Raw genomic sequence first — 12,711 nt, 5'->3', positions numbered from 1 at the left:
GAGATTGGGAATCTAACTCTGTTCTTCTTCTTTGGGTATCCCTCACATGTCCTTGCCTATTAAATGCTTCAATTTGATGAGTTTATCTGAATAGATTGGCACCCTCACTTCGTTTAAGGAGCTGGTGATTATTGAATGTCCGAAATTAAATTCAGTACCAGAGGGAATGCAGCAACTCAAATCTTTGAAATACCTTCACATAAAGGGGTGCCTAGAACTCCAAAAAAGATGCAAGCAGGGAGGAGAGGATTAGCTTAAGATTGCACACATCCACCATACATACTAACACGGCACAGACTTGTACAGGTATTCCTCACACAATCCCTTCCCTTCATTTCTTTGTTATATATGTTAATGTTGTGTGAAATCTGAATTTGTTGCTAATTTCTACTATTTTGTTTGTTTGATGTGTGATTCCTCCAAGCTTGGGAAGAGTACACCTATTCCATCTGGAAAAGGATCCATAAAAAAGCAACGGAATTTTAGGGTTATGTCAGGAAGCTCCATGGAAACAGCAGCTAATGTTGTTCCCAGTTTGAACTATGTGCAGAACGGCAAACATGTAATGGAGCCACAACTATGAAGATGTGATAGAACTACAACCGGTGTTTCCACAAGGTGGTTAGTGTAGCAAGTGATCTATCCAGAAGTGTTGGATAGAATCGGGCTCCCATTCCCAACCGAAAGTATATGAGTTGCATGACTATTCGAGTCAAGATACAAGTGGCACTTTGTTCGAGAGGAGGATTGTTAGGATTGCAAGATATGCGGACAAAGTCTCACATTGGCTAGAGATGGGGTGATCCATTATAAGAGAAGACAATTATCTCTATTGGTGTGAAGCCCTTTGGGTGAAATCAAAAATAAAACCGTAAGGGTTATGCCTAAAGCGGACAATATCATACAATTGTGGAGATACTTGGGGTATGAGAGATACAGTTGTCCTCGACAAATAGCACATGAATTCTCATAAGGAACCTTTTTCGAAGAACTGGACAGTTTTGTTAGAATAAAACTTGCAGAAGCCAAAATGTTCCTAGCACTGCTGATTATGCTAGAAGGGAAGCAGAAGATTTGAAGCCAACTTCAATTATTTTTCCCTTTTCTAATCTTTTAAATGTATGATTGTTATTTGATTGAGCCCTGAATGGACATGGATGGTAACAAGCAAAGCTGCTATGATATAATTGCAGAAGAAAGTGAAATTTGAACAATCACTATGAATATACTCTTCTTTTATATTAATCTTTAAACTCTGTTTCAGGCATCAAAGGTTACCATCACCAGCTGAACTGCTACATGGTAAAGGGTTAACTCTAGAATGCTTAGACATGATCTTATGATTTATGTTATTGTTGCCTCTGCTTTTCTAAGCAACAAAATTACATTGTTAATAGAAAAGTTGTAAAATATGACTACTAATCACCAAGTAAAAAGCCACACATGTACATAATCTGACATATACTCTTCTTGAGGTCATAAGTTTAAATCTCTTGTATCCTATCTTTATTGTACTTAAAAAAATACTCAAATACCTATTTTAGCCTCAATATTTTTAGCTTTAATTCATTTTGGACCTTGTACTCCTGAAACGTCCGTTTTGGTCCCTATCCTTCCTAATTTTGTTCAATTTAGTCTCTACCCTTTCAAAAAGTGCATTTTGATCGGTGTATTTTTAAAAGTCACTATTTTGGTCTCTTCATTTTCATTTTTACCTTATTTCTTTCGATCATAATTTTGGCACGATACTTCACTCACTAAATTTCTTAAAATATATTCATATATTTGTATTAAAGAATTTCAATAAGTATAAAATTTGTGTTAAATTTTTTACAGATAAGGACTAAATTAGTCACTTTTTTGAAGTGGAGAGACCAAAAGTATAGGAGGTTTTTAGTTTGCCCTTTCAATTACTTTCAAGATTTTGATAGGATTCTGCCCCTTGCCCCTTCTCGTTTGTATAACTTTTTGGTGACAGTTGAAAGACATCACTTCCATTAATAGCAAACAGTCGATAATCTTTACTACTACTAATATTTCTCAGATTTCCTAAGCAATTTTTCATCAGCTCCATCCCCTCTCCTTCAAAAGGCACTGTTTTTTTTTTTTTACCAAGGATTTTCTAGTCATATTGAGCTGTTCTCAACTGCAATCCTTCATGTAGTAGGTCATTTTTAAGAACAAAAGAGCAAGCTGATTGAATTTGAAAAAGACGAGGCTGACATAAATCATAATATCATCTCCAAGCATTCTACTTTCTAGAGTGGACCGTTTACCATGTAGCAGTTCAAATGGTGATTAGCATCAAAATGGCAGCTCAGCTTTTGATGCCTGAAACATAGCTGAAAGTTTTAACATAAAAACTAGAGTGTATTCACAGTGATTGTTCAAATCTCATTTGCTTTTTTACCATCCATATCCATTCAGGGGTCAATCAAATAACAATCGTACATTCAAAAGATCAAAAAAGGGAAAAATAATTGAAGTTGGTTTTGTTTAACCACAACAGGGTACCTCCTCTTCATTCCATAAAGAGAAAATGACTTGCACTTCAAGTTGGTTTTGTTGCAATAATTGAAATTGCATGGTGGGGAAAGTCTGTACACAATTGAATTATATATATATATATCCCCTTACCTGTGCCTATTGTCATCAGCATGAATAAATTTGTCACCGAATTTCTAAAAGTCAATAATGAAGTTAAAGATCTAACCTTAACATCCTAATGAAACCACTCTGATATCCTTGGATAACTCATGTTAAGCTCATAATTTTTTTCATTTTTCTAATATCATGGTGTCCAGCCAATATGCATGTACCAACTAATCTTACAGATACATGGCTACCACCAACTAATCTTACAGATACATGGCTACCATGATTTGAACTGATTCCTCCCTCCAGGAGTTTTACAATTTTTATCTATCCTTATTTCAATTTTTATCTATCCTTATTGACCACTAAGCCAACCTATGACGCTCATAATTTGTAAAAAAATAAGATGATAAGAACAATATAATAAAAATTTCAGACCTCTCTATCCTTGTTGCAAGATGGCTTTGCAGCAAAATGTCATAGCTTTGAGGTCGAGCGCTCGGGTGTATATCACCTGTTACAAGATGATACATCTCTGCTTCAAATAAGAAAAGAGATGTACATGAGAAGTGTGGTGTAAGTAATATAAGGGCACAGAACATAACAGAAACATGAATACTACCCTCATGCATATTGAAATGCCTCAACTAATTGAAAATTCTACCACATATTGCAAGTTTTCGCCTGATACAGGAGGGTAGTCCATCTCGGGAGGAGATAAAATCGACCACCTTGACATCAATAGAAGTCTCCAAAGTTCATGTTCATATTTGGACGGTCAGCTCCAGAACAATGCTTGAAAGAAAATTAAGGTTACAAGTGATGAAAACCCGATTAAAAATTCTCTCGGATTGCTTTTTCATAGATGGAAGTGTTTATACACGAACAAATGCTGTTGAAGTCGCTGTACAGACTTTAGTTAGCAGCACAAAAATAAAGGGAGGAAAAAAGAACTTGGAAGGTAAAAGTAAAACCTAAAAGAACTACTACGACAGACTGAAAATATATAAGCCTATAAATGTTAAGTACTTCCCAACTACCGAGACTAGAAGAGATAACAATGCTGAAAAAATCCCAGTTGAAACTACAACTCAGTACTCATCACACTGGCAGGTTCCGTTTTGTAGCTTCCATTTTCAAAAGAAGATCTTTAATGTCTGCCTCCATCCTTACTTTCAAGCTAGAGTATTCACGATGAGCTCTTTCTAGAGCCTGGAGTTCCTCAATTTTCTGTTTGCGCATATCCTCGGCCTCAGTCAAACGCAACTTGGTAATTCTACTTGTGTACTCTTCATCTATTTTTTTGTTCTTTGCAATAGCAATGCGCTTTAAACCTTCTGCTTCCCTTCTAGCATCATCCGCTCGTGCTTGGAACATTTTGGCTTCTGCAAGTTTTATTCGAACAATACTATCCAATTCTTCGAAAAGAGGTTCCTTACGAGAATTTATGTGCATATCTGGCTCCATTATCCGTTTGTCATTCCGCTCGTAATTCAAACTAGGGTGAGCATTAGCTGCTCTTTCCATTTGAGGGACTTTTTCAGAATATACGGATTTCAGCCAGGGAGCTTCCTGACATGACCCTGAAATTCCGTTGCTGTTTTTTGATGGATCCTTTCCGGATGGAACTGGTGTCTTGCCAAGCTTGGAAGAATCAGCATCTGTAATCACACATCAAACAACAAAATGGTAGCAATTAGCAACATTCCGATTCACACCAAATTAAATATGCAAAATTCCCAAATTGCCCCTAAATACTACTATAACAGGCAAAGATAGTTCCAAATTTCCAATACTAAGCCACGACAATAGAGAAGTTGTTTTAGGCACTAATAATTCATCTCAAGAAATAATAGCTAATTAAACTCGTCAACTCTCACAGAACATTCCTGCAAAAGAGCAGTCCCACAATGAAAATCCAAAAGCCAGACTGCTAAATAAAAAGCTGAATACACAGAAGTCATAGAACAGTCAAATCGAAAGGAGACGTGGCATGCATTTCCATAATGGTATGTCCCAATATTTCTCTCACAATAAAAACCATTTTGATTTGCTAAGAGACCTATCATCTCCAAGAAATTCTGGCAAACAAAATAAAGGAGGGATTTGACAATTGCAAGAAGTGGTCTCACAAAATTCCTTGTGGAACAATGGCAAGAAAAGTTGAGGAATATTAGACTTATTGGCATAACATGAAAAACGTGAATTTAGCTCACCAGAAATGAAAGCCATAATACGAGAGTACACCTCAGGAAGATTAGACTTATTGGCTAATCTTTCCAGCATATGGTCAGCAAGTTCGTGAAGTTGTTTCCCTCTCAAGTCCTGGCTGGCAGAAAAAATTCTCTTAACATATTCAAGTTCCCTGGAGAGAGTTTCAGCCGTCCAATCTTTAGCAAAATTTTGAAAAACTTCCTTCACAAAGCCAAACATCTCTGAAGGGTGATCACAGGCAACACAATGAAACTGCATTTCAGTTGCTCCTTGGTCTCCAGTCGCACTAGGACCATTTCTAATATAAGATTCACGTAAGGCACAGTCCACATGGCACCAGTGAAGACAAACATCACAGCCAACCCAACTACATGTATTAGACGCCATATCAAATTTTGAACAAACAAGACACATACAAGCACTGCAAAATCCATTTTTTGGTGCACAAACTTTACAATCACACTCATCCACGGGCAAAAGATTCTTGCATGTCATATTTCTGCATCTTAAGTTTAGAAAGATCTCGGCTAAGTCTGCCGATCCAACAGCACTTACTTCCTTAAGGAAATCTGGTAGACCAGTTTTCAGACCAACCAAGATTTCCAACTGTACTCGATGGCATTTAAGTAGCATATCCATAGTTATGTCTGACCTATTTTGCAGTGCATTCTGGATTGCATATAATTGACCGCGTTTGTCTGGATTAGACATGATCTCGCAAATATTTGCCTTCAGATGTGCTATGAACTGACCTGTCATCTCATCAAATTTCTTGGACATTTCATTCACTGGTTCAGTAATTAGTCTGGCAATTATTTTCTCCATAAAATCTGCGCCTCCCATCGGAAGCTTTTCCTGTTCCTTAAAACTACTAGTTCTATATAAACTACCACTACTAGTCTCTTTCACGATTCTCTTCTTTTCCAAATTAAAAGTTATTCCACCATCATGAGATCCTACTCTTAGTGAAGGCGATCTAACATCATCATTGGACTTAGAATTTCCGACCAACTGCTTATGAAAGCTTAATTGCCTATCCAGCCCGTTGACAATTTTTGAGCTATCTTCCTCACATGAATGACGACCCAGAACGGTTTGAATGTTTGAAATACCATGTGATGATTGAGATTGTTGAAGGCAGCCATTGCCATTCATCAAAATTCTTTGATATAAGGGAAGTTCCTTGGACTTGGACTCGTTCTGTGACTGACCCAGCCAAGCTCCTTGAGAAGCCTGGTCAATTCCCTGGAATATTGGGCGACTTCCAACAGATTGTTCAAAGTTGTCCATTGAATTCTGATTCAAAGAACAGCTTGGGTTATGAAAGAAAGAGTGAGACCCTGAGAAAGACATTGATGGAGCAAATCCATCTGAATTAGTGCAAAATGTGTTACTCAGGGACTGGACACTTCTTCCTCGACTAGGGGAACCAGATGCTGGAACTGAATCGCCAGTGGCACCGATAGGTAACAGAACATTTGGTAAGCTTAGAGAAAGATCGAGAGGCTCTAGTGTAAGCTTTCCGTCTCTTTGCCTACTATCACCAGATTCATCCACTTTCTCGAGTTTCCTCACTGGAGATCTTGTGAACAACTCAAACCCCCTGGTACTTGGCCCTTCCATATCATGGTCCCTACAAATGTCAGTAGCTTCCAGTTCTCTATCAGTCCATGCTCCATCTTCTGCAGAATATGCGGCATGGGAGGTCGAAGGACTAACAGCCACACTTTTACCTTTATCTCTAAAATTTTGAGTCAGTGCCTCAGTAATTTTTGTTGCCCCTCCGTCTGACGCTTCTTTTACTACCTCTTTATCTGGTACATCAAGATCCCCAGTCTTCATTTCTAGATCATTGCCCTTGTTTTCTTTGCATTTCTCATCCAACTGAACTGAAATCTCCACAGAGTTCTTGTCATCCACCCCATTACATTGTTCTCTGTCACCAACTAAACTGTCTTCCAACCTGTCTACTACATCAGCGACAACATCTAGTTCATCCTTGGTACAACTCCTCAAATCAACCGATCCATTCTGACCTTCTGATAAATCAACATCATCACAGCAAGCTTCTTTCGCTTCAGTCGCATCCATGCCCTTATCCAGCATTTCAGCCTCTGCTACAACACTATCTTTCTGATCTTGAACTTTATTCTCAGTTTCGACCTCCCTCTGATCATTATCAGACTCCAAATGCTTCTCTGCTGCCATTTTATCTTCATTCTCAGGAGATGATTCAGCTTCACATCCTGTTTCAGATTTGGGTTCGGGTTCGGGTTCAAGTTTAGGTTCAGCTTGAGGAGCAAGTGCAGGTTCGGACTCAGGATCAGGTTCTAATTCTCCTTCCTCCATTTCACTGTTATCCCCACTTTCAACCTGCAAGTCGTCCCCCTTCTTCACCTCCACACTCTTCGATTGCTCACTCTCTGAGTCCTTCGACCATGTTGGTGACTTCGACTTTGATTCCTGTGGTCTCACACCCTTTGAAACCAGACTAGGTGAGGCTCTCAACTTAGACTGCTCACTACTTGAATCTTTAGACTGAGACGGCGATTTCACATCCCTCAATCCCTTGGGAGAATTCCTCGCACTCCCTCTCTCTTCCAATCCCCCAACACCACCACCTCTGCTTCTTACTCCCTCATCGACATCTTTATTCCAACTCCCAAATCTCCTCCACGAAGATACACTGCCTTCTCTCCTTGACCTGTCCCGCTCTGATCGAAATCCTTTAGGGTACTCCCTTCGCGACCCAGAGTAGCTCTCCGACCTATGAAGTGCAATACGATCTCCTCCACCGCCACCTCCACTACTACCAGAATAACCCCTACTCTCTCCGCTCTCTCGAAACCGATCAAACCCTTTTCGCCGATCAAAGCCCTCAAAATCATGATCTGGTCGCTTCCGCACTAGCCTCAAACCCTCCCGATCCTCATCCACCGATCGATCCCTATAATACCGAGCAGACGAAGACGACAGGTTCTTCCGTATAGGCTCGGATTTGTGGTAGAAGACTCGGTGAGAAGACGATGTCCGGCTCAATACAGGGTCCTTCCCGGGATTTTTCTCCGCGTACGAATCGAGATCGTCGCACGACTTCAACCTCTTCATTACGAAATAAACGAACTACGAAATCAAACAACAACAAACAGGAAAAATAAATCCCACAAAACACGAGATTACGCAACAAAACTTCTAAACCTCCGCCGATTACCCATATCGAATTTTCACAGAAATGTGTCGATAGCTAGGGCTTTTGGGGAACCCTAGCTTCAAAACCCAAGAGGCACAAACGCGATACCCAGAACAGGAGGAGAATACAATCATAGAAGTAGTCACCGGAAAAGGGTGGAGAAACCCAAGGCGGCGGTGGGTGGGGAAGATTGACCGGCGACGGCACCGGTGGATTTGAGAAGGGACAAAATGGGAAAACGGGAAAAAGGAGAATTCATCGGGTTTAAAGCTCAGTCCAAGTAGTCAACGCAGTATAAGAAGGCGAGAGAGAGAGAGAGAGTTTGATACGCAAAGTTCTTCAAAATTTGCAAATATTTTAGTGTGTGAAAATGGGACTGTTCTTCAACTTCTTCTCTGCTTCGCCTCGCGAATAGAAAAATCGGGAGAGAGAGAGAGAGAGAGAGAACTGCACTCTCTAATAAATCAACATCAAAGAACAACCGGTGGCTGAAATATTGGATTTTTTTTTATACTAAAATTTGGTCCTCGGCCACAACTTTAATAATTCTGTTTATTTATACATTATATTTAAAAAGATTTTAGGTAAACGGGTTAAATATTTTGGTTCATTTCTCTTTCTTATATTTACCCCCTTGATTCGTTTGGTTCATTTTGATCTTACTCTCGAAAAGTTAGTTTTAGTTTCTTCCTTTTTCATTTTTGTCTCATTTATTTATTTCGAGACCAATTTTAGTATTCTTATTTTTTTTGTTTCTTATTTCGTGTTTTTAATAAGAAAAAATAGAATTGCATGATCTTTACTATAGCAATCTCTACATCCTTTTTCGATTCACACATTTATGTTTTGAAACAAATTGAAATTGAAAATAAGAAACAAAAAACTTGATTTTTCTATACTCAAGGCTAAACTACGCAGAAGGAATACACAAAACAAGAGAGGGTTGCACTCGGCAAAAGTCTCAAAACTCTTGAAATTCTTTCAATGAAGACTCGAAATTCGTTCAACAATAATAGTTCTATCTTCAAAATACTACGAGGGGGCCTATTTATAGATTAAGATCATCCGTGAAAAAAATAAATAAAATAAAATCCTAAAACTAAAGGAATTAAAATAATTATAAGACAATTCTTCCCTAATCCGGAAAAAAACTCCCCAAAAACTACTTCAAGAATAAAGGAGAATATAAGACAGTATCCTAGAACAAAATAAAAACAACAAAATCCTAAGGCAAGTCTTCAAACTGTTATGTTTTTTTTCACAGAATCCTCGTACTTGTAAATAACCCTAAAGATAAAGGTTTAGTTCATTGTGTCTTCATTCTTCTATTCTTAATACTTGGTTTGATTAGTTTCTTAATTTGTCGTGTGATTGCTGGAATTTCGAATACTACACAAACAAATAAGGAAGAAGTTTCCTTCAGTGTGAGGGCCAACCCTTGGGCACAAGTAAAGGACCCATGGCTAGGGCTTCTTCTTGGATGAAAAGTGAAGTGCGGCAGCTGGACAGGCGTGGGCAGTAGGTGGGGCGTGGCGTGGTGCGCGCTAGGGCGATTCATCGCGGTTGGAGTAGTAGGTATGCTCGTGGGCGTTGGGTGTACGTATAGGCAGACGCAGGTGTGCGGTAGGGTCATTAGCTTTACTTGCCATATGACTCAGGACGTGGCGGTCGTTGCAAAACCTTGGACGTTTGCAGATCTTGGTGATAGTAGCAAATATTCCAATAAGAACTTTGAAAGTCGAAAATGGGAAAAGTTCTATGTGAATGGCACTTGCACATGGATTAGTGGAGAAGCCCGTCTGATAGAACAGACGACAAGTGTCTCACCGATCTCCTTCTTAGTACTTTGATAAAAGTTACTCAAAATGGATCCTATCATCTTGATTTGTTTCAATTTAATTCTAAATAGTTTTCAAATTTTTAATTTGGCTAATGTGATTTTAGAATTTTCAATTGTATTCCTATAATTTTACTAAATCTCTCGATATGACTCATTATTATTTAAATGACAGTCGTTTTCTTATCTCTTTTTCTTTCTTGATTAAATGACGTCCAAGAGATAATTGTATGTTAAGATCTTAATGGTAGATCAACGCAAATATGACTCGACTATTTAATGCATTACTTTCCTATGAGAGGTTTGAATTTGTCACCCTCTTATTGTACTAAACAAAAGTTTAATGACGATTGGTAAGATTTATCTAAATTATGATAAACTAAATTGATACTCATTACAAATCGACTGTAATATTAATTTACTAACTTCTCTAGAAGTATTAATTTGGATTATATATAGTTTGTGTCATAAACATTTGTGAAATGTCAAATTAATAGATACCAGTTGATTTGTCACAGCATTATGTTGGAATGTGTGAGTATATATATAATAAAGAAGGTCATACCACACTTTATTGAATTAGTATAAGGTTTTTATTTCCCTGCTGCCGCTATATGAAATTTAGTGAAAATTAAAAGATTGAAATTGAGATCTTAAAAGTTCAAAGGTCAAAATAGAAATTGGGTAAAAATTTAGATCTGATTTGATAACCCTTTCATTTTCTTTGTTTTCTTTTTTTTAAAATATTTTAGTTTGGAAACATTAATTTCACAATATGTTTCTTTGTTTTGTTATATAGTTTTTATAAATAATTTAAGAAGTTATGTCAAAATTATAAAACAAAAAAAATTCAAAAGCTTATTTTTATTTTTGAAATTTGACTCAGAATTTAAATAGGTTTCAAAATAGGTGAAAAACTTACCAATAAAACTATATGAAAACAGGCATAATTTTTTAAAATATAAAAATAAAAATGAAATAGTTATCCAACGGTATTTAAGTGATTCAAATCAAAATTTCAAAAACTAATGACTAAAACAAATAATTTAACCAAAGTTGAGGGACAAAACTACATCTTCCCCTATACATTTCACTTGTTTTATGATCCTTTTACATACATTGATTTTTATTTTTTTTCAATGTGTTATTGAGAGAGGAAAAAAAAGTGTCTAATGAATAGTTTATGTATTTTCAGCTTTCACTAATTGAATAGAATAATAGGTCACATGTGTTTATTTCTTATAGTACAATAATGTGTTAAATAACCTTATTATTGAATCATAATTTAACATGTTGTTGAATATAGTTGAATAATAACTAAAAAGTAATTTGAAAGAAAAATTAAAAAAAAAAACGCTTGCTATTTATGTAATTGTATTATTATATTTTATTATTTATTATAAATGTGTGTTTTCTACAGAGAGGCACGTGCATGTGAAATAAAATTATTTTTAAAAAAAAGTACAGTTCAAAATTTGGTAATCCCTCTTATTTTATCCAACTAGCCTTTTTTCTTTCTTTTGTCAAATTATGATTTAATAGAATACAGATGTTAGTAGTAGAAATTTGTTAAAAAAAAAACATGACTAAACTATTAGTTAAAAAATAGACAAATTAAAAGTTCAAATATTTTTAAAATTAAACTAAAAATTTAGAAAATTTATTAGACATTTTTTGAAAGTTTATGTACTATTTAAACTAATAATTTAATTTTTAAGATGAAATAAATACACTATTTAAAATTTTAGGATTAAATTTGTGACTTTAATATTTCATATTTCACATAAATAATTGTCACTGCTATGTGATTTGCCAGCCAAGATCCAATTTCGGGGAATACAAAAGGAACAGGAAAAAAGAAAAAAAAAACATTCCATCTGAGCCGTCCACGTGGCAAATCAAACGTCAGATGTAAGATTGTCAGAGTTTGCTTTGACGGATTGACGCTTTCTTGAATGTCGTCACGTCGCTGCTTTCTGCTCTGACAAAAAAATAATTTTTTTTTGACTTCTCAGTGGGAAATTCTTCATTTCTCATCTCGGCCGTTGGATTGACGTGGGCCTCACTTTCGTACAAGATCTGTTGCAGATCAAGCGCCACGTGTAGGGTAAAGGTGAGACCCATGGTCAAATGTCAGATGAGTTGATTAAGGGGAAAAAGGATTGGAAATTTTGTTTTGTTGTTTTCTTTTTTGAATGGCTTGGCCTCTTTTCCAAAGGTCAATGGACTATTCTTTTAGTTTTAACCATAAAAATATGATTTTTTTTTTGTATTAATGCTTAATTTTTTTGCTTGGAGTGTTCATGAGTTCTGTTCTGATATTTATGCATGTCAAGTGTCCATGAATTTGGTTGGAAATGTTTGTGTAGTCAAGTATTTGTAAATTAGGTTGAAATTAAGTTCAATTCCATTGTTCGAGTATCCAACTTCATTTTATTTAAATTATTGGAAAAAAATATATTTTTTATCATTAAATTTAAAAATAAATTTCTATTTGATTTTTGACAGTTTTATTTCTAACTTTTAAAAAGATACGTGAATGTTTTTTTTTTTTTTTTTGAAAACAAAAATACGTGAATGTTGATGTAGCATCGGTGAATCTCAAAATTATTTTAGTGAGATGATGAACCTAATCCCATACAAAAAGAAAATTGAAATTAAAATTAAAATTAAAAATATATATTCTTGATATTTGGCCAATAATCTAAACGACCTTTTAAAAACCTGATAAACAATATAAAGAAATTGTTCGTAATAGATTGAGTCTTTTACAAATTAAAATTTTGAGACAAATCAGTAATGCGTTTATTATCATTTTTAAATAACAATACTTTTTTTTTCAGTACAAACAATACATTTCAATTCAAACCTATAC

At 35.9% G+C, this 12,711-nt stretch overlaps 1 protein-coding gene across 1 annotated transcript; it reads right to left on the bottom strand.

Annotated features, from left to right (window-relative positions):
- Positions 1-3,415: 3,415 nt before the first annotated feature.
- On the bottom strand, positions 3,416-8,464 carry TTA2 (fibronectin type III domain protein (DUF1423)). The gene is made up of 2 exons (XM_022291765.2): positions 4,812-8,464; positions 3,416-4,256 (listed from the first exon to the last, which is right to left on the bottom strand). The coding sequence occupies exons 1-2, from the start codon at positions 7,915-7,917 to the stop codon at positions 3,697-3,699; spliced, it is 3,666 nt and encodes a 1,221-aa protein (XP_022147457.2). The 5' UTR covers positions 7,918-8,464; the 3' UTR covers positions 3,416-3,696.
- Positions 8,465-12,711: the final 4,247 nt, after the last annotated feature.

Source organism: Momordica charantia (genome assembly GCF_013281855.1).
Source record: "Momordica charantia cultivar OHB3-1 chromosome 9 unlocalized genomic scaffold, Mcharantia_2.0 BLBB01000009.1, whole genome shotgun sequence".
NCBI classification, from domain to species: Eukaryota; Viridiplantae; Streptophyta; class Magnoliopsida; order Cucurbitales; family Cucurbitaceae; genus Momordica; species Momordica charantia.
Note: the sequence above shows the minus strand (reverse complement) of the source record. Positions and strands in the feature narration are given on the sequence as shown.

Bases quoted from the DNA above. Each gene is read 5' to 3' on its own strand.
- TTA2 (XM_022291765.2), bottom strand. From the start codon at position 7,917: ATGAAGAGGTTGAAGTCGTGCGACGATCTCGATTCGTACGCGGAGAAA. The intron at 4,257-4,811 runs GTGAGCTAAATT...GTGTGATTACAG, and splicing joins TATTATGGCTTTCATTTCTG to ATGCTGATTCTTCCAAGCTT.